Source organism: Propithecus coquereli, unplaced genomic scaffold (assembly GCF_000956105.1).
Source record: "Propithecus coquereli isolate 6110/MARCELLA unplaced genomic scaffold, Pcoq_1.0 Scaffold15, whole genome shotgun sequence".
Lineage (NCBI taxonomy): Eukaryota > Metazoa > Chordata > Mammalia > Primates > Indriidae > Propithecus > Propithecus coquereli.
The window spans coordinates 3,614,990-3,639,486 of NW_012139413.1; the positions used below are offsets into that span (position 1 = coordinate 3,614,990).

The 24,497-nt window shown below is 39.4% G+C and overlaps 1 protein-coding gene across 1 annotated transcript; it reads left to right on the top strand.

The window, feature by feature from the left end:
* The first annotated feature begins 363 nt into the window (after positions 1 to 363).
* SAMD7 (sterile alpha motif domain containing 7) lies at positions 364 to 19,157 on the top strand. The gene is made up of 7 exons (XM_012640203.1): positions 364 to 484; positions 2,381 to 2,496; positions 6,966 to 7,044; positions 8,209 to 8,834; positions 9,685 to 9,806; positions 15,357 to 15,467; positions 18,884 to 19,157. Exons 1-7 carry the CDS (start codon positions 378 to 380, stop codon positions 19,076 to 19,078), a joined length of 1,356 nt encoding a protein of 451 aa, XP_012495657.1. The 5' UTR covers positions 364 to 377; the 3' UTR covers positions 19,079 to 19,157.
* The last annotated feature ends 5,340 nt before the right edge of the window (positions 19,158 to 24,497 follow it).

A 24,497-nucleotide genomic window follows, 5' to 3' on the forward strand; every position in this document is an offset into this window, starting at 1 on the left:
AAGATTGAACATATGGGAGAATTAATGCGTTTATCCCTCTGGAAATATAAGAATCAAAATAAGCTGTAAGAAAGGAAGTTGGTATTTCTGGAATCTTGCAAAGCTGGTTTAATTTTATTATTGCTTGTAGAGTGGTATGGTATTACCTGTGGACTCTGCAACAAGTTCCAAGGGCATACTGATAAAACACTGAGTTCAACAGTTATACCTGGGGTTTTTGTGAAACTAAAAGCTTGTTGTAGCCAGTCTTCCCAAGTGTGAGGAAAATACAAAGGGCTTTCACTGTGTTCAAGATGAATTCAAATAGTTTACAAAAAGTAGAGTTATTTGTTAATGAGTCTATCTGGGTTTTTTTAGAACTTCATCAGTGGCGAGAGATGTTGATGACAAACCCAATGATGGCCATGAACCCTTTATTGACAGCTTCAGGGCAGCAGAGGATCCCACTGGTTCCCTTACCATTTGGACCTCCAACTGCGGACAGGTATTTCTCTCCCATATAATAGTTCAATGAAAAAAAACCCAGATAATTATTAAGTTTTGGAACGCTGTTAACCCCAGCGTTGTTTTATTGCCTAATGTTATTTCAGTGAACTGTGGTGCAGTAATTCTAGTTGCGGTGCTCCGCTGGCCTCTCCTTCAGGACAGCTGCCATCCTTCCCCTAGAGGTCTGCTTGACCTATTCACTCAGCAAATAGCTAAGGAGCACTTACCATGCTACAGGCATTGTGTGGGTACAAACACTGGTGTATTAGTCTTCTAGGGCTGCCATAGTAAAACACCCCAGACTGGATGGTTTAAATAACAGAAATTTATTTGCCAGCTCTGGAGGCTATAAGTCCAAGATCAAGGTGCCGCAGAGTTGGTTTCTGGCGAGGCCTATCTTCTGGTTTGCAGACAGATGGCTTCTCACTGTGTCCTCACATGGCCTCTCCTCAGTGAGCATTTGCAGAGAGAGAGAGAGAGAGAGAGAGATCTGACATCTCTTCCCCTTCTTAAAAAGACACCAGGCCAGGAGCAGTGGTTCATGTCTGTAATCCTAGCACTCTGGGAGGCCAAGGCAGGAGGACCACTTGAGACCAGGAGTTTGAGACCAGCCTGAGCAATGTAGCAAGACTCTGTTTCTACAAAAAAAATTAAAATTAGCCAGGTCCAGTGGAACATGCCTGTAAACCCAGCTACTCAGGAGCCTGAGGCAGAAGAATCACTTGAGCCCAGGAGTTTGAGGTTACAGTGAGCTATGATTATGCCACTGCACTCCAGCCTGGGCAACAGAGCAATTCTCTATCTAAAAACAAAACAAAACACAAAACAAAACAAAAACCACCCTTATAATATCATTTAATCTTAATTGCTTTCTTAAAGGCCCTATCTCCAAATACAGTCACGTTGGGGGTTAAGGCTTCAACATATGAATTTGGAGGGAAAACAGTGAAGTTCATAACAATTGGGTATCCTGGATTTCCTGTGATAGAACAATTTTTTTCTTTTCAATAAAAATGAAATTATAAGTAAATTTTGCATACTTTGGCAGTATCCTATCTTCCCTTCTTTAGAATATTTTGGCATTCTGGGGAGAAAGTAAGACCCATTATTTATTCTTATTTATGGGTTGTGAACAACAAAGTCGGATGTCTAGAGACCACTGAAGTTTAGCAAAATAAATAATTTGTCCACCCAGGTTGTCAAACATCAATTCCAGATGGCAAACCCAACCAAAGTATGTCCATTAAATGAGAAAAGAATTTGCCATCAGAGCAGAATTGGTCATAAAAAATCAGAGATTTTGATTGATTTGACTATATCTTTTTTCCAGACATCCCTAAAACTTAACTTTTCCTCTTTCTCTGTTTTGTTGTCAGCAGGGTCAATCCTTCCTTAGTAGAGTTCTTCCTCCTAATCTTTCTTACTATATTTCAACTTAAACCTATAGAGTGCAGGACTTTTCTACTTCATTTTGGGAAAAGATGATAGAATCCCATATGGCGACAGCTGGGCACGGTGGCTCACGCCTGTAATCCTAGCACTCTGGGAGGCCAAGGTAGGAGGATCGCTTGAGCTCAGGAGTTGGAGATCAGCCTGAGCAAGAGAGAGACCCTGTCTCTACTAAAAATAGAAAAATTAGCCAGGCATCATGGCATGTACCTGTAGTCCCAGCTATTCAGGAGGCTGAGAGAGGAGGATCGCTTGAACCCAGGAGTTTAAGGTTGCAGTGAGCTATGATGATGCCAGTGCACTCTACCCGGGGTGACAGAGTGAGATTCTGTCTAAAAAAAAAGAATCCCATATGGCAATAAAGAAATCTCACTGTCTAAGTAATGGAAATTTTATGCAACTCCAGCCTCATTTCACCTATTTTATATCTTTTTTTTTTTCCTAGAGATGTATTGCCTTCCACTGTAGCTCCAACTGATCCAAGACAGTTTTGTGTTCCTTCCCAATTTGGATCCTCTGTTCTACCAAATGCAAATATGCTGTCCAATCGTGTCTACTCAGGTATGAGCAACAGATGTTTGGCCCTCATCTGTAAAGCCACTGTGAACTGGACAGATGCATTAAGTTTGCCATCATTTCACTGCTGAATTTTGGAGGAAGAACTGTGTGGTGGTTATGCATGTAGTTTCTACAGTTGTTACCTAAGTTCAGATTGTGGTACCACTACTGTGTAATCAAGTGTAAGTCAGTTAACTAACTTATCTAAACATTAATTTATTCATGACTAACATGAAGAATTAAAAAAATGAATAACATAAAGAACTGCAATATTACTATTTGTCTTAACCTATACATGTGGAGAGGAGATCTGAGAATTAATGGGGCTAGGGAAGTTTATATTCAGCTTGATAGGTCATAGTGAGAAACTGGCTTTTATTTTCAGTAAAAGTACTGGCTTTGAGGAGCCTGAACAAAGAAGTGACAGGATCTTACTTAAATTTTATCAGAATTATTCTGGCTGCTGAGATGGGGACAGACTTGCTAGGATCAAAGTTCTAGGAACAAACTTATGGGAGTTAATGGACTATTGGAATAGCCAAAAGATGATGGTTTGGCCTTGGTTGGTGGCAGTAGGAATAATATGAAGTGGTTGGATTCTGTAATTATTTTGATGGTAGAAACAATGGATTTCCTCACAATTTGGATATGAATAGTGAAAGAAAGAGAGGTATCAAGAATGACATCAAAAATTTTGACCTGAGTAATTGGAAAGATAGAGCTGCTATTCACTGAGTTAAGAAAGATATAGAAAGGAACAGAATTCTTGAGGAGGGAGAGATAAAGGAGGCACAGCTTGCTCATGTTACATTTGAGATGCCTAATAGACACCCAAGTGGAGATGTCAGGAAGGCCTCTGAAGTTCAAGAGGACTTCTGAGGACAACCTGGAGATATAATTTTGGAAGTCATCAGCATATATGAGGCTAGATATGATCATCTAGGGAGTGAGTGTAGATAGAAGAGTTGAAAGGATGATCCCTGAGACACACCAAGAGTGTCCAGAAAATGAGGAAGACCAAGCAAAGGAGAAATAGAACAAGCAAGGGAGCCACTGGTGAGAGAGGAAGAAACCCAGGCGAGCACAGTGGCATGGAAGGCAAGGGGGAAAAGTGTTGGAAGGAGAGAGTGAGCAATTGTGTCAAGTATGTCACTCACAAGGTAGAACATATTATATTTGGCACTGTGAAGAGGTTATCAGTGATCTTGATACAAGCAATTTTAGTAGAGTCGCATTGGTGAAAACATAACTGGTGGGGATTCAGGAAAGACTAGGAGGTGAGAATTTTCTCACAACATTGAAAATCAAACTGTGCACCTTATCTCCCCAAAACTATGTTCGTGAGTTTGTTTGTCCCTGCTCCACAATTCCAACAACTCTTAATAGATGTGAACAATGTGAGTGAAAAGCCTGACACAAAAAGAAATGTGATTCATGCCTGGGCCAGTGACGAGACCGGCTTGCCTGGATTTGAGCTTGCTGCCCATCACAGGGCATGAATCCATTTAACTGCACTGAGAGTGGGCGTCCAAGCAACGGCCATATCTGAAATTAGATCTATCCAAAGAAGTGGTCTAAGGACCAAAGGAGACAGTCTTGAAGGCAGATCCTGGAAGGAAGCCCTGTCTGGCAGCAAGAGCCCAGTAATCTGTAGCCCATGATTATAGGCAACAGGTCAATGGACTAGTGAAATAGTTGCATTGCTGACTCACTCTTCGTGATGAAAACTCCAGAAATTGCCAATATTTGGATATACAAACAGGCAGGTAGAGCACTTGTCCCAGGCACATAGGGCAGGTCTCCCTCTTCAAGGTTGAAGTGCAAGAGTGTAGCAAGGGCAAGATAGGGCCTCAGTCCGACAGAAACTGAGCTACTAAGTAAGTTAGCAAAATAGAAACTAAGATGGGGATCTATTTCAAAAATCGGGATGTTAGGTAGGGAGTGTATCAGCACAGCTGAACTAGCATTAAGTTTGATGTTGCCTATTTGGGAAAGAGAAAGAAGAGGAATAGGTTTTGTGAGTCCAGATTTCAGAGGGTCCTAAATTCCAGGCAATTGGTATAGTGCCCTCTAGACTGGACTCCTTACATAGCTCGCTCTGCATCCGTGGGCAATATGCTGTGGTCGGTAGTTTCATGCATGCCAGCTATCTAAAAGAGAACATCTTGAAGTCACTGAACTGTAAAAAACCTAGAGCTTCAGGATTAGAAGGATTCCTAGAGGTCACCTCATCTGACCTCTGAATTTTACAAAAAACAAAAACCTCATTGAAAAAAAATATATAGTATGGTTTATTTCAAAATAGATTATTAACAGGAATTTAATGAGCTCTACTGGCTTGGTGCAAAGTGAGTATAAAAAACAATTTCTACCTTCATCATGCTTACCCTCTTATTAGGAGAACAGACTTACATGTATAATAAATACAGTTTGTATGAATATCATTGTTAAAGAATACAATCTGTAGACCAGTAATGGTCTGTGACGTATCTACACAAATAAGAGAGAGTAAGGGCTTAGAAAATTTTATAGTGGCCAGGTGCAGTGGCTCATGCCTGTAATCCTAGCATTCTGGGAGGCCAAGGCTGGGAGGATTGTTTGAGGTAAGGAGTTCAAGACCAGCCTGAGCAAGAGAGAGACCCCTGTGTCTACTAAAACAAGAAAAAATAAGCTAGGCGTGGTGGTGTGCACCTGTAGTCCCAGCTACTCAGGAGGCTGAGGCAGGAAGATCGCCTGAGCCCAGGAGTTGGAGGTTGTAGTGAGCTATGATGATGCCACTGCACTATAGGCAGGGCAACAGAGCGAGACTCTGTCTCAAAAGAACAAACAAACAAAAACAAAAAAAAAAAAGGAAAATTTTATAGCAATTTGACAGGGTAATTTTATGTCTGTTAATCTAATAATTTTTAAATTGTGCTTGTATTTGTCCTTGTTTTCATTTCAATTTCCTAGGAATTCATTTTATTGTAGTTTTTAAAAGTATCGATCCATACTGGGATAGAAATGTAAAAAGAAAAATAAGGAAAAAACTGGTCCTTCACCATAGATGGTCAGAAAAGCACTAGGATAGATTCTAAGTGCATTAGGAGTCCAGAGAAAGGAAAAAATCACGATAGCTTGAAGTTACCAGGCAAGAACAGAGCCTTGAAATCTGGTGATGCTGCTGTCATTTCAAGATATTTTGGAAGGTTGTCATGAGCAAAAAAGGATGTAGCTGCTGCTCAACTCCATTGAAATCATTCTGGAAAAAGCATTTTACCTCAAATACACTGAAAAATCTATACAGAGACTTCATATAAATTTATTTTATCCACTTAAATCCTCATTGCATTTATTTTCTGGGATTTCGGTACATCAGAAAGGACTTTGAAAATTTTTTATATTTAAAATTATTATGGGTACATAATAGTTGTATATTTTTACAGGGTATATGTGATGTTTGGTTATAGGCATACAATGTGAATTAATCAGATCAGGGTAATTGGGGTGTACATCATCTCAGGCATTTATCATTTCTTTGTGTTAGGAACACTCCAATTCCACTCTTTTAGCTATTTTAAAGTATGCCCTGGTTATAGTCACTTTGGTGTGCTATCAAATATTGTTCATTCTATCTAACTATCTACATTTTTGTATCCATTAACCATCCCCACTTTGTTTCCCCCTCCACGCTACCCTTCCCAGCCTCTGGTAACCACCATTCTACTCTCTGTCTCCCTGAAATAAATTGTTTTAATATTTAGCTCCCACATCTGAGTAAAAACATGCAACATTTGTCTTTCTGAAGCAGTACTTTAAAAAAAAGTAAGGTCAACTAATTCCTCTTGTAAAAAAAAATAGTCGGTTTTACCTCAAAAACAAGAGATCGAAGTGGGAATAACTGGGGAGATGTTGGTCAAAGAGTACAAAGTTTTAGTTACACGGGAGAAATAAATTCTAGAAATCTATTGTACAGAATAATGAACAGAGTTAATAACAATATACTATATACTTGAAAATTGTTAAGAGGGTAGATTTTAAATCTTTTCACCACAAAAAATACGTATGTGAGGTAAGGCATATAGTAATTTGCTTGATTTAATCATTCCATAATGTCTACACATATTGAAACATCACATTGTATCTGTAAATATTAATATATACAATAAAAAAGACCCAAAAAGGCAAGAGATCAAGAGGTTCACAAATCATTTCATCTTTTCTCATTTGAAATATGGCATGAAAATGTCACCAATCATGAGACCAGCGATTAAAGAAAAGAACCAAAAAATTATCTAGTGTTTATCATATTGTCACCAAAGTGACTCTAAGATACTGAACAGCAACAATCTGATACCATTTCTAACATTGTGCTCAACTGGTGGGTTGTTTTTTTTTTTAAGATAACTGTTTTAAATCATTATATTTTATTATTTTTAAATGCACGTTTTTAATTTGTTTGTGGGGTGGAATGGTGGTTTTCTTTTTTTAAGGTTGGGGCATTTTACCACCAGAATCCGTAAAGGCAGTGGCCAGAAGGAATGAAATGATTCAAAGGCATCATACTGCCAGGTAATTTAGCAATGTTGTTTTATTTATTTTCTATTCATTCACTTGCTCATTTGTTTGTTATATATGGTTGATTAAAGATAAAAGCAAGATTAGAAATCACATAGTGAAGCTAACAGTGGTATAGGCCCACAGATTGTAATAGTTTATCAATGTCTCGTAATTAAAATGCACAGCTATGATTCCTCTGAAATTCATATTGGTATTTCTGTCTTAAATGACTTCAATTTGACCCAAAGATAGGAGCCAGTTTGCCAACCCAACTCCAGACTACGCCATCAGAGCTCAGCCAACCCCATGTCAGCCCCCAGTGGCCTTCGGCTGCAGCAGCGATGACTGCAGCGTGGCTCCAGGGTGAGAGGAGACATAGCATCAGTCTTTTCAACACGGAACCCTAAGTGGTCCAGGTGATGACCCATGAGCAAAGGGAAGTTAGCAAAAGCACCAGCAACTCTTTCCCTTCCTCCTCTGCCAGCCGCTTGCATTGATTTATAAACACTGAGACTTGCATCGTCTAATTGCCCACTAACATTGTTCTGCAGAGTTTAACACATTGACTGCCACACAAAAAAACCACAGTGTTTTATTACAAAAATAGAATAACAACTTCAAGTGTAATTTAAAGGTAAACATAAATAGAAAAATGAAATGTCTTGACTTCTATTCATTTACTCCACGCTTTTAGAATTAAATTGTCAATATTAATTGTAACAATAAGAACATCAACAGGTAAGATTTTATAGATGCTTTCTGCAGCTCTGGGGTGAAAACTAGAGTGAGTTAAATACAACTGTCATGGCAGTTAATGTGTTAAAAACCTCTTCCCAGTACTTTAGGTTCTTTTTTGAGAATTAATCTCTGGCAAGAAACTCCCTGTGCTGCGTCACTCCCCTCCCTGAGAAATTTGCCCTGTTAGAAGTTACGTTCTAAAAACTGACCTTGGATTTCCACTGTGAGATTGAGACAAATGCTCCTCCTTCAGATCTTACTCCATACTCCTTCCCAGTGGCCTTGTGGGGGATTCGTGTTTCCACTGGACAAAGTTCAGATAAACAGTGAGAGGACACAGGAGAAGCAGAGGTGATACTTTGGGGAAGGCAAGAGGACATTAAATTATATTTCTAATGGTTTTCTTAGGACGTATAAGATATATTGTTCTGTTTTTAGGACAGAAATGGAAATGTATGCTATTTACCAGCAAAGGAGAATGGAAAAAGTTAATGCCAAGGGCCTAGCGGGCCTGGGGGTGCCATTCCTTTATGGTTCCAGTATCCCCGCGGGCCCAGCTGCCTACCATGCCAGAAGCATGCTCCCCACCAGCGACCTGCACTTCCACAGGAGCACCCTCAGAAACCTTCAGGGAAACCCCATGCTGGTGGCAACTGGACCACACTTTACGGAGAGCTGGGGACAGAAATGTCGTCGACTCAGGAAAGGTACAGGGAATCAGAAAGTTCTGGACAGTGACACTGAGAGTTCCAAAAGTCAAACAGAAAAAAAACTCCTAGCCCAGACTCATGCATTTCCCTATGAAGAAGATCAGTATGCAAAAGACCCGGAAATTGAAGCATGCGATGATCTGAAGTCAAGTGAAACCAATGAAAAGCCAAGTATGGCCTTTCCCGACCCTTGTGGAGAGTTCGAGCCAGCATATAGAAGACCCTGGGGATCTCACGCTGCTGCCCTGGAAACAAAGGCATGGGATGGTGAGAAACAGGCTTCAGAACACGTGTTTGCAGACTGTGGTGAAAACAGTGGGATTTGCCCTCCACTCCCTCCATCGTCCCTGCCAGGTGGGTGTGCAGGGGCCAGTGGCAGATCCTTATTAACCACGAGTTGTCAAGTCCTTAAGTTATTACATAGGGAACTGTAGCCTTCGTGCCTCTTTTTAGACTTCTTTTTCTTAGTCCTGTTTAGAATTACCTCTTCTTGAAGTCACTTTATTACATCAGTTCCAATAAGCCATATGAGTGAAACTAGTCTTGTTTATCTATTGCTATATAGAGAATTTTCAACTAAGGCTGGGAAGGTAAGTGTCAGGAAGTTGGGGAAAACCTACCAGAATTTTAAACTAAAATTTTAATTTAATTTACTGTTAATGTCTTCAACACAAAATAGAGGAGTTTCTTGCTTAAAAGAGAATTCTACCTTCCCTGTATCTAAGTGTAGGAAAAAAATAGGCAATTAAATAGAAGCATTATCTTAAGTGTGACTACTGTTGTAATATCTTCTAATCTGTAAGTATTAATGCACTACCCCCCAGAAAACACATACTGAATAGTTTTCTAGAACTTCTTTAGATAAAAATATTTTAAAACACGGGGATTGTGGGGTGTGCATAATATAGCCGCCAGACCAACTGCTTCCCTACAAAGTGTTGGTTTGCCATTTTGGTGAAGATATAGTTAAATTCTTGCCTCACCTAGAGAGCATGATAATCACATAATATCACAGAACATAGTAGCATTAATCTGGAGACTTAAATCCACAGGGCATTCTGTTGGAATCTGAGAGAAGCTGGAGCAAATCTAGAACTTCTTTGTATACTTAAAATAATGCTATCATTAAGGATCCTTCCAGCTCTCAGCTTCCGCTCTTCCCTGGAAATGTTATACCACAAAATAATTTCCTTTCGTTTTAAAGGAACACATGCACTGGTTACAGCTGGGGGAAATCTTTCTTTGGATGAAGATATTCAGAAATGGACTGTGGATGATGTACACAGCTTCATTAGTGGCCTTCCAGGTTGCTCAGACTATGCTCAGGTGACTTAATATTGAAGTATTTTCTTAAAAGTAAGACTCTTTGAAATGTATTTCCTATATAATGAGCTTCGTCAAACTTGCCTTTTTCCCCTAGAGAAGATTCCTACCACCCTCCTTTTTCTATGCCAGTCTCCCTGGGACAGGTGCCTCTGACTGCTAGAGCTTGGGCCACCCCAGCATCAGGGGAGGCGGGGAGAGCCAGTATCTGGCGTTAGTTTCTGTCCCACCAAGACTCCTAAGAAGTGGGAATTCTCCCAAAATTAGAAGGAAGTTCAGAGGCTGAACATCCAAAAAGAATGAGAAATGTCTACTATATTCCCTACTCATCCATATAGCAAACATTTTTGGAGTGCATACTTCTGTATTAGGAGTTTGGGGCTGCTCTTGGTAAATAACAGAAATATATAATTCATTCTAAAAAGGACAAGAAATCAATAGATCTGGAAAATAGGAAATTAATTATTTTTAAATTCTGTATTTATGCTAGGACAATATAAAAATGTACACACATAAAATTCAATCTGGTAGGTAAATACTATTTTTTAGAATTATAAAATGTCGGGACAGTTAGTAAGAAAACTAGCCTCACTCATATGGGAAAGTTGGTGACAAAAGTCATGGGTTGGTAAGTTTTGGAAGTTTATGTCAATGCTACATTTTCATGCATATAGTTTACTTTTTCGAGTGGTTTAATAATACAATTCTAAGCAACAAAGCGTCTACTAAATCTAGTATCATTATCTTTGGTTTATATGTTAAAGGAAAAGAAAGCAAGACAAGAACATTGTGGTTTAATGGCATCACAATTAACTAATGTTAGAACTGATTTTTTTCAGATCTCAGTTTTGTGAAATATTTTCCTATAGTGTGATGTTGTTCATTCTTTTTCTTTTTTCCTTTTATTATTATTACTGTTTTGGTGCTGTTTATGGGACTTACAGGAAAGCTATATGGAGTAGTAACTAAGAGTATGGCTTCTGAAGCCAGAAAGTACAAATTCAAATCCTGGCTTTTCTATTTTCTGGACCTAGGACAAATTGCCTCTCTTTTCTGTGCCTCAGTTGTTTCATCTGTAAAATGGGGATAATAGCAATAATAAATTTTCAAGGGACTGTTGTGAGCATTAAAGAGTGCCTGGCATCTTGTCAGTATTCAATAAACGCTAATTTCATCACTATATCCTACAGAAAGCAGAACCTCAAGTTACTTATGAGGCAAATTGTATTCGTCAACTCACCTATTTTTGTGTTTTTTACATAATCTGATAAAAAAAATGTCCTGTTCAATGAATATAACCCTATTATTTTATTATTAGTCATTAGTCATGGCTAAGTCACTTTTTAAATCTATCTATACCACTTTATCAAGTGCCACATCAACCACTGGTACAATGAAGTTACTAAATTCTGATAACAACCAGAAACTAGCAACTCCTTGTATGAGCATGTGATTGCTGACTTCTGGGAGATCGAATTTGTTTGAACTCTGATTATTTTTAATCAATCAGTGATCCGTAGACATAAAGATGTAATTTATAATAATTGCTCATGCAATAAATAATGCTACATGCATTTCATACTTGATAATCCCAAATGTCCCATTATGGGTACATAGAAGTCACATCAACATAAACACTCCAAACTTTGCTGACTCATTATCTCTCACTGACAGATGCCAGTGCCCCTTCCACATCCCAAGAAGTGGTACCAGTGATTTCTAGGTGTTTCTCAAATGCGTTTAGGATCAAGTCCTGCTTTTGTTTCCTCATTAGACTCTACCCCCTCCAAGTGACTATAGGTGACATCAACTGAAACGTGCCACTGCTCTGCTGTGCACTTCTGCTCTGCTCTGTGATGTTATTCTACGCAGAAATGGGAAAACATCCCCCCACCCAGGTGCAATAGCCCTAAAGCAGCACTTCTCGTGCGCAGCTCTCACGAGGACCCTTGTCTAAAATGTCCCACAGTTTTTACTCACAGCCTCTCTTTAAACAGGTCGGACCAAGCCCCTGGGACCAGTTGAGGTTATATCTACCATCTTCCCCCGTCCTCTCATTCCTCACCTCTGCCTCAGGTGCCTATCAGCAACCTCCAACCACTCGCCTCCTGTAGGTAGAAAAGAAATTCAGAAAAAAATAACCACAACAAAAACCCAAAGCCCCTATGCAAATGAACTCTTTTAAAAAGATGTATGGAGAGGGTAGGTGGCCCAGCTGTTTAGGGACATACAAGAGACCCTGTAACCCATTTTGTTTGTTTTAAGTAAATGTCTAGTTCAAAACCCTTAGCAGATAAAATAGTCTCTCTCTAAAAATAACTAAAATTACTAAAAATATGTGCACATTTATATTGCACACATGGCCCAGAGTGCTCTGGTGAGAGTGAAGGGGCACATCTGAGCAACGGGGACGTGTACCGTGTCCTTGCCTCAGGCCCTGAGTACATCCACCATGACTGAGGGTTAGGTCCTCGCACATTTCAGTCCCTGGCCACCAACCTACCTCTGTTTGAAAATTTATCCATGTGGTTCCTCCTCCTTTGGAGGCTCACAAATGGTCCCTTCACCCCTCACTGGAAACCCTAGGAAAGAGAAATGAGGTATGATTTCCACTATAAATACAATTAACCATTTTCATCAGCATTCCCTTGTCTGAATGGCAGTGGGATAGAGCAGGGGAAATCCTGGATCAGAATCGTGAACTGTTATTTTATATGTTGTTATTGTACAAGATGTCTAATTGACAAGTTGTGTGTCTTGTGCAACTCAACCTTTTCTATGTTGGTTCTCTCATTTAGAAAAACTTCTACTGATACTAACACCTACTCTTAGGTATTATGGACCATGTGCCAGGCACATCATTTAGATTATCTTTTATATATGATTTATACCATCATTCCACAAAAAAGATATTAAGCCCAATTTTGCAGCTGAGTAAAATTGAGCATCAAGTTAGCTAAAAAAGCAAGTACTTAAAAAATGTGTATGTGACTTCAAACCTGTCTTTGTCAATTATAATTATTCTACATGGAGGATATTGAGCCGTACAGTTTCCAACCAAGGATCCCTGGGCCCTAGGAGTTATAAAGGTGGTAAGAGAGATCCTCGTGTTGTTTTGATATTTCAAAAACACCTAAGAGAAATCATACACTACCCCAAGATAAGGCTACACAGACCAACTCAAACTGCCAGCCTTTTTGCTTTGGCCCAAATTAAGTTATATTAGCCATTTTCTATGATTTGCTTAATTAAAATAGGAAAAGAAATAATTAATAAATTAGTTTGTAAATGCCTAAAATCTATTAGAACACAAAGCTCTTCCTGGAACAGGAGCTTTCCAAGAAAAATTCTTTCAGCTAGTCCTGAGCCGTGGAACACATAACGAAACGAGACAATGTGTTTGCTCTTGTCATGGAGCTCGTGGTCCAGAAGGAGACCAGTGAACCACCCCACATCAATGCTATGGGCGGGGTATGAGGCACAGTGGGAACACATAGAGGGACCCGCAGCCTCCTAAAGGAAGAGGCCTCTAAAGTGAGACCTGAAGGTGAGGAGGGGAGGGAGGCAGGAGGGAGGTAAAGGAGGAATCTCCAAGGAAGGGCCAGAAGCCAGAGAAAACTTAGTACGGCTGCTTAGAGAGCAGTTTCCAGTGGCACAGGGGCCAGGTCCAAGGTGGGAGAGGTAAGAACAACAACATGGGAGAGGTAGAAGGGGCCAGGTCACAAGACCCTTAAAGACCCAGTATAGGATTGTGACTTTATCCTAAAGGCGGTGAAAGTTTTAAGCAAAAGTGGCATGATTAGCTTTATGATTCAGAAAGGTCTCTCAGGTTGCTTTTATGAAAATAGTTTGAAGGGGACAAGACCAGAGGGGAAGCCTCCTCAGATGAGCAGTAATGGAGTTGGATCTAGGGTAGGAGCAGTGAGAGCAGGCAGATTCCTACCTAAGACATACAATTGGCACGAGTTAGCTTCTAAGTTAAAGACATATATTAGAGAGCCTCCGGCATATAGAAACAGCATCAAAGCCAAGTGAGAGGCTGAAATGAACAAGGAAGACAAGGAGGGCCAGGGTCAGAAGCCTAAGAAGCCCTAACACATAAGGATTGACACTGAAACAGAAGCCAGCAAAGGCGACCTTGAAGGAGAAGGCAGAGGAGCACTCAGGAGGGAGTAGGCTCATGGAGGGAAGGGAAGAGCATTGCTCAGGAAAGCGCAGTCAACAATGTCAAATGCAGCCAGGAACCTCAGAAATAGGAGGACTGAAAAATGTCCACGTTTGGCACAATGGAGGCACCAGTTTGAATGGAATAGTGGGGGCAGAACTCAGACTGCTTGAGACTGAAGAATGACTGGAAAGTGAGAACATGAAAGCTGGGAGCATCAAAACCCTTTTGAGAAATCCGGCTGTGAAGGGAATGAGAGACACAAGGCAGTATTGAGAGATGGAGTTTGTATATTTACATTATTATTGTTTGTTTAATCATGTGGAGACTTACTTAAATGCCAGTGGGAAGGAGAGGTGGGAGACAAAGGAGGGGGTCATCCATCGAGCGAGGCCCTGACATGGAGGGGTGAGGACCCACAGAGTACCTGGAGAGGTTGTCTTTAAACAGCGCAGGGGCCTCTCTTCCATGGTACCAGGGCAGTGAGAGAAGATACAAGTTTTTAGGCTTATTGGTCAGAATTAGAGGAGTTCTTATCTACTGGTTTCTTTATTTTTCTTTTCTTTTTCTTTTTTTTAAATTAGAAAGCTATATGACCTGCTGAAAATGTGGGAGGACTCCTTAGGGTCTAAAGTTTGAGGAGGATGGGGAAAGCTTGAAACAGAGGGGAGAGAAATCTCATGAGTGAACACAGGACTGCTACGCAAGCTGAAGCTGGAGATTGTGAAATTACAGTGCTATCAATCTGTCTAGTTTTTTGTATCCATCTCTTTATCTGCCTGGACTCTTTGTCCACCCGCAGCCTCTCTGACTCTTTTGACTCTGTCGTGGAAGGCATGGCCACATCCACTACCGAGTCAGAACAAAAGTGGCCCTGCTGCAAAGGCCCATTGGTGACAGTGCTCAGCTGCACGTTCCTATCCTCCCTTCACCATACGCCGAAAGCAGCGCACAAGAGGACGCTGCCTCTGTAAATGTGAGCGATGAGATTTGTCTGTGATGGGTTTTACCCACATTCCTCTTCTCAGAGTATTTTCTCATTCATTAATTGATCCAGCAATGTTTATTTCACATATTCTACCATAAACCAGCCACCGCATTAGGGCTGCTTGGTAAATAAGGCATGGACCCTGCCCTCAAAGAATAACTATTTGAGGTTGGAGTTGAGTTCTATAAACAGAGAATTACAGTCTACTCCAAGGGTTATTAAAGAGCACAATGTACCCTTGGAGCACAGAAAAGAGAGCAACTAAAAAGCAGTTTTATAAATTTTTCTGCCATCCTCAGGCTTAATGTGTCCTCCAAAACTTTTATCTAATATAAAACAAGAACTTTTTTTAAAAAAAAAAGACATTTGGACAAAATTAACACCTTTTGTGTTTATTAAGGTATTTAAAGATCATGCAATTGATGGAGAAACTTTGCCATTACTCACAGAAGAGCATCTTCGAGGCACTATGGGATTAAAACTAGGGCCAGCACTAAAAATTCAATCACAGGTATGCTGATTTTACATAACTAAATATGTATTAATGGCATGAAGCTTAAGAGAAATATGTTACTTTTATCCTGTTGTAATATAAGTAATACTATTTAACTGCTTTATTAAGCTTTTCCCCTCTGTGGTTGGGGACATGACAGAAATGAAGGAATCCGATAACTTTGAATGGGGGATACCACGTTTCCGCGTGTCATTGGCAAGCCATCAAGCAGTGGTGTGCTGGTAAATGTTTAACAACTAGGTCTCTTTAAAAACAAAACGAATCCTGATTTGTAGCATTTGCTAGTTTCTGGGGTGTAAATCACTCCCTCCACGGCTGACAAACTCTGAATGTCACTGAAGACAGCACTGGGAAGAGATGCACACCAGCACCCATTTTAGAGTATTTTCAGCAGACACAGTGGACGTATTGTGTCTCAGATATAACAGATATCAATAACCCAAAGGGCAGAGGTAATAATAAAAATAGCAAAATCATTAGGTGAAAACAAGAAGTGATGAGTTGCGAGCACTTATTATTATAACTTTTGTTTTCCATACAATTTAATTATAAGTTAATTTGATTTAATTTTTAGTAATGGCTTGCAAACATCCTAAACATTTACTAATTGGCTCTTGCAAGCCGGAGCAAGCTGGCCCCAGTGCACCACTTCCCGCCAGCTCCGCTGCTCCATGCTGGTCTTGGCACTGTCATCTCTCACTGGGTCACTGCATTCGCCTTCCAGCTGTTCTCCCTGCTCCTGCCCTGCCTGTCCAGAGTGGATTCACGAAACAGTAAAAAGTGATCCTTTTAACACATAAGGCAGATATGTCACTCTTCTGCTCAAAACCCTGCAATAATTCCCCCTTTCCTTCAGAGTCAAAGCCAAAGTCCTCTATCTTTTGTGCTCCTCCCAACCACCATCCTTCCCTTCCAGAACTCACCATCTACGCTTTCCCCCTCGGTAACGCTGCTGTGCTCACTCTCCCCGGTTGCTCCTCAAGCATTCTGGGCATGCGTTGTCTGCAGGCCCTTCCACTGGCTGTTCGCTCTGCCTGGAAAGCTCTTCCCCCATGTCCTCGTGTTTCACTGCCTTCGTTGTTGCTCAACTGTACCTTCTCAATGAGGCTTGCTCTGATAGTCCTATTTAAAATTGCACACTGCCCAGCTCTACGCACATTCCTGTTAGCCCTTTTCCTGCCTCCCCTTTCCCCCACAACACCTAGCACCTTCAATCACACAATGTAATTGACTTATTTGTTCTGTTCATTGATACTGTAGATTTTTCCTGCCCGCACTAGATTGTAAGCTCCATGAGAGAGGAGATCTTTATCTGTTTTGTGGGCAAATGTATCCTTAGAACATGCAAGACCCATAACAGGCCAATAATTATTTGTTGAAAAAATGAGCTTCCTAAAAGTGAAATCATAAAGCAGCAACTAATTTGCCCCAGAATTTATACAGGACTGCACCTATTTACAGTAAACGTTTATGCCAGGACCAGAATGTCCTTCAAAAACCAAATTTTTAGGGTAAAGATGTTCATTATTTCTAATGTAAATACTTTAATGTTTCTACTGGCATTCTTTTTTGCAACTTTTTATTTTGGAATAATTTTAGATACGGAAAAGTTGCAAAGACAGTACAGAGAGTTCACCCAGCTTTTCCTAATGTTAATGTTTTCATAGCATAGTACGTTGTCAAAACTAGGAAATTAACATTGGTACAATGTGGTTGGCATTCACTTTTTAAATGATTTGTTTTTCTTTAGTGAGAATACTATATCTCTTGACATACTTAAAATGACACTTCATAATTTTTTTTTCAAATCACATTTTCTTTGGCTTTGATTTATCACTCATTTTTGGTGCTCCCATCTAATATATATACATGCCTCTAGGATGCTCAACTGAGGTTTTATACCCCACATGCCACCTGCCAGCCTAACAGGGTGGGAGTTCCACAAAAGCTGGGGAGAAGGCCCAGCTGATGGCAGATTTCAACCAAACAGGATAGTAGTAGAGTCCTTGGGATGGGGAACTTCCAGAGGCCCAGCTGAAGTAGCAGAATTGGAAGGAACTAAGTAACATCTGGAAGTCCCAGAAAGTGAGTATGCAAGAGTTTTTCAGTGGATAAAGTAATAAGTCTGAACCTCCAAAAGGGGGATCAAGAGCAAAGCCCCTTTATAGGGAGCATGGCCAAGAAGAAGGAAACCCACCCTCCAGAATAGAAAGTTAGGTGGGTCTGAATTGGGCACATAAGGAGAGGGGTGGACAAAGAAAAAATGGCTGGGATTTGGGAATTCAGATATACAGTTATGTGCTGCATAATGACATTTAGGTCAACAACAGATTGCTTATACAACAGTGGTCTCATAAGATTATAATGGAACTGAAAGATTCTTATCACCTGGTGATGTAGTAGCTGTCGTAACATCATAGCACGACTCATTACTTACACGGTTGTGGCGATGCTGGTGTAGACAAACCTAGTGAGCTGCCACTCATAGAAATCTAGCACATACAATTATGTACAGTACATAATACTCGATGTACAATTATGTACAGTACATAATGATAATAATCGACTATGTTACTGGTTAACGTATATACTTAGTATCGTTAGTTTAAAGTGTGATCTTTCTACTTAAAAAGGTTAACTGTAAAACAACCTGCCTCAGGCAGGGCCTTCAGAAGGTATTCCAGAAGAAGGCATTAGTATCCCAGGAGATGACAGCTCCACGGGTGTTATTGCCCCTGAAGACCTTCCAGTGGGACAAGATGTGGAGGAGGAAGACGGTGGTGTCACTGATCCTGACCTGTGTAGGCCTAGGCTAACGTGCATCTTTGTGTCTTAGTTTGTAATAAAAAAGTTTAAAAAGTAAGAAAAATAAATTTTTAAATAGAAAAAAGCTTATAGAATAAGGATATAAATAAGGAAATATTTTTTACAGCTGTACAATGTGTTTGTGTTTTAAGCTAAGTGTTATTACTAAAGAGTCAAAAAGTTGAAAAAAGCTAAAAAGTTTATGAAGTAAAAAAGCTACAGCAAGCTAAGGTTAATTTGTTCGTGAAGAAAAAAAGATTTTAATAAATTTAGTGTAGTCTTTGTACAGTGTTTATAAAGTCTACAGTAGTGTATAGTAATGACTGGGCCTTCATATTCACTCCCCACTCACTGACCCACCCAGAGCGCCTTCCAGGCCTGCAAGGGGAATTGGAAAGTTAGAGCTATCTTGATACCTGGTTTTCACAGCTGTAAACGTTGTATGATTCTGAGATAAAGCAAAAGCCCACCATGTCCTAGAATTGTGACCCCTACAATATATAGATGCTCTATGCCTGAAATTACCTCAGCCTCCCTGCCATCTGTGTTTAATGCTGGGTTATTGAAAGAATTCAGTCTTAATTACTATAATTATTTCATCTTCAAAGGTATCTCAGCATGTGGGAAGTATGTTCTACAAGAAAAATCTTTCACTTCCTACCCATCCAAGACAAGCATTAGATCAACCAGCAGATACAGCCCCTCTTATGGATTCTAATTCCTGGAGTGATCCACTGAGCATTCCTTGTTCCCAGGATATGATAATTCCTAAAGGAATTGAGCAAGATGGTGTGAGAAATTAAAAGCCCTCAAGGAGGAAGACAGTCTTTACCAGTTTTCCAAAGAGTCTAGGCTATTACGAAGGGTGTGTGCGATTTCCCAGAACCAGAGGGAGGAGGAGAGGGAGGCAAAGCCAGCCCTCCCAAGCTGTCCTGGAGGGTGCCTTGCCCACGAGACCTCCTGCCAGGGCTGAATGACCCCAACGCCAAGCGGCTGCCAGCGTACCCTTGGCAGCAAGTGGTAATGAAGGAGAGAACGTGCAAACTTCGAGAAAGCTAGAGTTGAATGTTTTTCCATGAGGAAATCCGTGAAGAAGCCAAAAGAGCTGAAATTGAAAAAAGAGCGCCTTACCTCTGTTCACCCATTTCCCATCCCCCAACCCTAAAAGAGACAAAGGCAACCCAGTGGGACAGAAAGAGGCAGAAGACAAAGGGAAGAAGCACAAAACAGAGAAACGGAGACGCTGACCACAAGGCCTCCACCTTTTCTCATCGCACATGTCCCGCTCGAAGCAGGCCCACGCTAAGGAAGAGGAGAAGCTTTAACCTCAAAGTCTCAAGTTTGACTGTTCCTCAGGACTAGATATTTTATTTCCGAAACAAAACTATGTTATGACTGAGAAAGACTGGAGGACTCCTTATTATCTGAGAGGGAGCTGAAAAATAAAAGTACCCACTTGAGATTTCATCCAAGTGATGAGGAAGAGTTATCTCTGCAAAGCAGGTTTGAACTGTCTAAGTAGAGGGAAGAAGATTAAAGTGGCTTTCTGCTTGCACCCTCTGGAATCCTACTTTCTCAACCGGATATTTAACAGAATGTGTCTCAAAGGAATACACAGTAAAATGGTAACGATTTGCTCAAGGAGGGCACTGGCTAGCAGGGGTATGAGGAAGACGTCTTACTATGTACCCCCTTGTACATTTTTAATTTTTAACTATGAGAACGTATTTTCCATTAAAACAATTTACATTTAAAATGAACACAATGAAATCAAGCAGGAGGGAGGGAGGAGGCAGGGAGGGGTAAATTCACACCCAATGGGTATAATGCACACTCCATAGGTGATGGACACACTTATAACCGACTCAAACTGTACAAAAGCAATTCATGTAACCAAAACATTTGTACCCCCATAATATTCTGCAATAAAATAAAATAAAAGGAACGAACCTTAGTAGACAGCCTGTAAGCTGGCCCCCAGTGACCCTTGCTTCCTGGTATTCACGCTCATGTGTAATCCCCTCCCCTTGAGGGTAGGCTGGACGTATTACATGTTTTCTAAGGAGACGTGATAGAATGTCACTTCTGTGGCTTCTGTAACTGATGCTCCCTCTCACTCTCTTTGGATCTTCTGAGTCCTGCCAACAGCCACATGAGAGAACTTGAAGGTGCTATGGCTCTAGCCCACAGGCTCATGGCAGCTCAATGAGAGACCCTGAGCCAGTGTCCCCAGCTGAGCCACCCCTGGACTTTTGACCAACAGTAATTGTGAGACAATAAATGTGAGTTGTTTTCGGCCACTAAGTTTTGAAGTCATTTGTTCCACAGCAATGGAGTACTAAAACAAGTAAGTTGCATTTAATAAACACAAATAGCATGCTACCCAAATTCTCTTTTTGATTTGGAAAGTGGGCTTTCGAAATCATTTTCCAGCAAGCCATGCTAATTTAGTTGCTTTTTTTCATTTTTACTTAGAGGAAAAGAGATTTTTTTCCTGACATAAAACTGTATTATACCATCAAATATCCTTGTGAATTGCTAGTTTACTCTCTTGGTCCCTTCGCAGAGAGAAAGAGAATTCTCCCAAATTTCAAAAATTTCTTAATTTTGTATAAGTTAAAATGGCAATAAGCTGATGAATAACAAGTGTCACGATTTTTGCTAAAAATAACTTGAAAAATACCTCACTCTCTCTGACCCTCAGGGTGCTGAGAAACTGTTTAGTACGCGACCTTTCACCTGCATATATAATTCCCAGCATGCAGAAGTTTCACAAAATGCTGGGTGTGAATTTATAGATGCTATGGAGGGGAATAAAGAGGGGCTTAATTAATATTTTTAGTGGCAAAGGGATTAGGTGGTTCAATCCATATGATGACTTTTGAATTCCATATCCCTGCTAAATGAGTCAATTGAGTTGGTAACTGATTTGAACAGATGTATCTCAGTGTTGCTCAAAGGAAAATGTTCTGCTATGCCATCCTGGCATGTACTATCACCAAAAAAAGCACTGTGCTTAATTTTAGATCCATGCATTAAAAAAGAACCAGAAGAGCACATGAAACGGAGGCTCTCTCCAGCTCTCAGTACCCTTCATTGGAAGAAAATAAAACTGAAATTACTTGTCCATACCAAGACTGCTTTCTTTCCATATTAAGGACTCCTGAGTACCTTTTAGCAAAAGGGGTATTTTACTAACGGATGACTTTGTAGTGAGCTTCACGCGCTCAAAACCCAGCTTCAACAAGCACCCGAGGGTAAGGGAAACCAACACACATATGTTGATGTTTGTGCTGCTTACTGTGTCATAGGTAATAAAGGCCTTCGTCTTCAACCCAAGAGGCTTGCGTATCTGCCAGTCTCCATAAAATAATATCAGGCTAATTTATTGGGTTGTAGGCAGGATCAAATCAAATCCCAGACACAACATACATCATTTTATCTGTACATATTTCAGTATATATTTCACACCTGATCTTAGCCAAAAGGCTGAGAAGTGATATTTCAGTATATATTAATATTCCTAAAAAATGTCTAAGAAAAGTCCACGATACTATTATTACATTTAAAAAAATAACAGTAATTCTTTAATAGCATCAAATATCCTCAATTGTGTTGAAATTTTCCCCAAATTGTTTCATTTTAAACTACTACTTCAAGCAAATGTAGTTTCTTATTATGGTAAACATGCACACCGTTATTTTATTACAGATATCTGAAAGGTCTGTTATATAGAGAATTGCAGTAAATTCACCGTACTTATCAACCTATCCTCAGGAAGATGAATCCCTCTTTACATAAGTCAACACAAGGCCCAAGGTCTTTGATGTGTCTGATAATAGCCACAAAATGTCATCGTGCAGCTGTGAGAAGCTAATCTCCCTTGTAAAGGGAATAGTTCATTAGAATATCATTGGACACCATTTTGAAAAAATCTGAATGTTTTTAGGCTGTGTACATATTTTTTTTAAACTACATTTGTAGTTTTTCTAAAACTACACCTTTCTCTTTGGCTTGTTCCCTAGTTAGGTGATTTTATTTTGCTAGCTAGAGTTACAAAAAGTTTACTAAGCTGATTGTCAATTTAATTAGTTACTTGTTTCATAGTGTTAGAAGTTATTCTCATCAAACACAATAAAACCATGCACCTCAAACACCCCATTACTGTAAAAAATTCTTATTGTCTTTTTAAAATACAAGCACACCTCAGCAATATTTCAGATTTAATTCCGGACCATTGCAATAAAGTAAATATTGCAATACAGCAAGTTGCATGAATTTTCTGGTTTCCCAGTGCATGCATTTACAGTATACTGTAGTCCATTACGTGTGCAATAGCATTATGTCTAGAAAATGTATATACCTTAATTTAGAAATATTTTATTATTAAAAAAGGTTAACAAAGCGAGCACATGCTGTTGGAAAAATGGTGCCAATGGACTCACTCAACACAGAATTGCGACAAACCTTCAATTTGTAAAAAGTGCAATATTAGTGAAGCACAATAATATGAGGTATGCATATAGATTAGCCCGTAATCCTTGGCAGGAGAGGAGGAAACAAACTATAATTCTTCTAACTATTTTCAAACTTTGGGGAAACACTGGTGTTTTTTTTACAGTTATAAAATTAAGCTAATCATTTGTAGTTCCTAGACTAATTCTCCTCCTTTTAATATATGCATTTTATTAGTTCTCTTTTTCAGTAATCTGCAGATTCTCAGAAATAATTAGGAAACCATCAGTTCTTCAGTATTTCTATTCAACAATTCATTCACTGTGAATGGATTAAACTCTCCAGTCAAAAGACAGAGTGCTGAATGGATAAAAAAGCAAGAGCCAACTATATGTTTTCTGCAAGAAATCCACTTCACCTAGAAAGACACACATAGACTGAAAATAAAGGGATGGAAAAAGATAATTCCGTGCAAATGGAAACCAAAAAAAGGAGCAAGAGTAGCTATACTTCTATCAGATAAAATAGATCTCAAGATAAAAACTGTAAAAAGAGACAAAGAAGGTCATTATATAATGATAAAGGGGTCAATTTAGCAAGAGAATAAAATAATTCTAAATATATGTGCACCCAACACTGGAGCACCTAGATATATAAAACAAATATTATCAGAGCTAAAGAGAGAGATAGACCCCAATACAAAAACCATTGGAGACCTAAATACTCCACTTTCATCACTGGACAGATCATTCAGACAGAAAATCAACAATAAAACACTGGACTTAATATGCATTATAGACCAAATGGACCTAATAGATATTTACAGAATGTTTCATCCAACAGTTGCGGAATACACATTCTTCTCCTCAGCTGATGGATCATTCTCAAGGATAGACCATATGTTAGGCCACAAAACAAGTCTTAAAAATTCAAAAAATTTTGAAATCATATCAGATATTTTCTCTGACCACAATGGAATAAAACTAGAAATCAATAACAAGAGGAACACTGGAAAATATACAAACACATGGAAATTGAACAGTATGCTCCTGAATGCCCTATGGGTCAATGAAAAGATTAAGAAGTAAATTAAAAATTTCTCAAAACAAATGAAAATGAAGCACAACGTATCAAAACCTAGGAGATATAGCAAAAGCTGTAATAAGAGGAAAGTTTATAGCAATAAATGCCTGCATCAAAAAAGTAGAAAAGCTTTAAATAAACAGCCTAATGATGCATCACAAAGAACTAGAAAAACAAGAGCAAACCAAACCCAACATTAGTAGAAGAAAAGAAATAGTAAAGATCAGAGAAGATATAAATGAAATGGAAATAAAAAAAATATAAAAGATCAACAAACAAAAAATTGGTTTTTTGAGAAAATAAACAAAATTGACACACCTTTAACCAGACTGACTAAGGAAAAAAGAGAGAAGACCCAAATAAATAAAATCAGAGTGAAAAAAGAGACATTACAACTGATATTGTAGAAATTCAAAGGATCATTAGAGATCACTATGAGCAACCATATGCCAATAAATTGGAAAATCTAGAAGAAATGGATAAATTCCTAGATACATACAACCTACCAAGATTGAACCAGGAAGAAATCCAAAACCTGAATAAACCAATAACAAGTAATGAGATAGAAGCAGTAACAAAGAGTCCCCCCTCAAAGAAAAGCTCAGGCCCTGATGGCTTCACCGATGAATTCTGCCGTGCATTCAAAGAAGAACTAATACCAATCCTACTTAAACTATTCCAAAA

What these genes read in the sequence shown, in the direction of transcription:
- SAMD7 (XM_012640203.1), top strand. Translation starts at nt 378, where the DNA reads ATGTTGATGACAAACCCAATGATGGCCATGAACCCTTTATTGACAGCT. An exon ending in GTCCAATCGTGTCTACTCAG is followed by an intron (nt 2,497 to 6,965) that starts GTATGAGCAACA and finishes TCTTTTTTTAAG; the next exon opens with GTTGGGGCATTTTACCACCA. An exon ending in CAAAGGCATCATACTGCCAG is followed by an intron (nt 7,045 to 8,208) that starts GTAATTTAGCAA and finishes TTCTGTTTTTAG; the next exon opens with GACAGAAATGGAAATGTATG.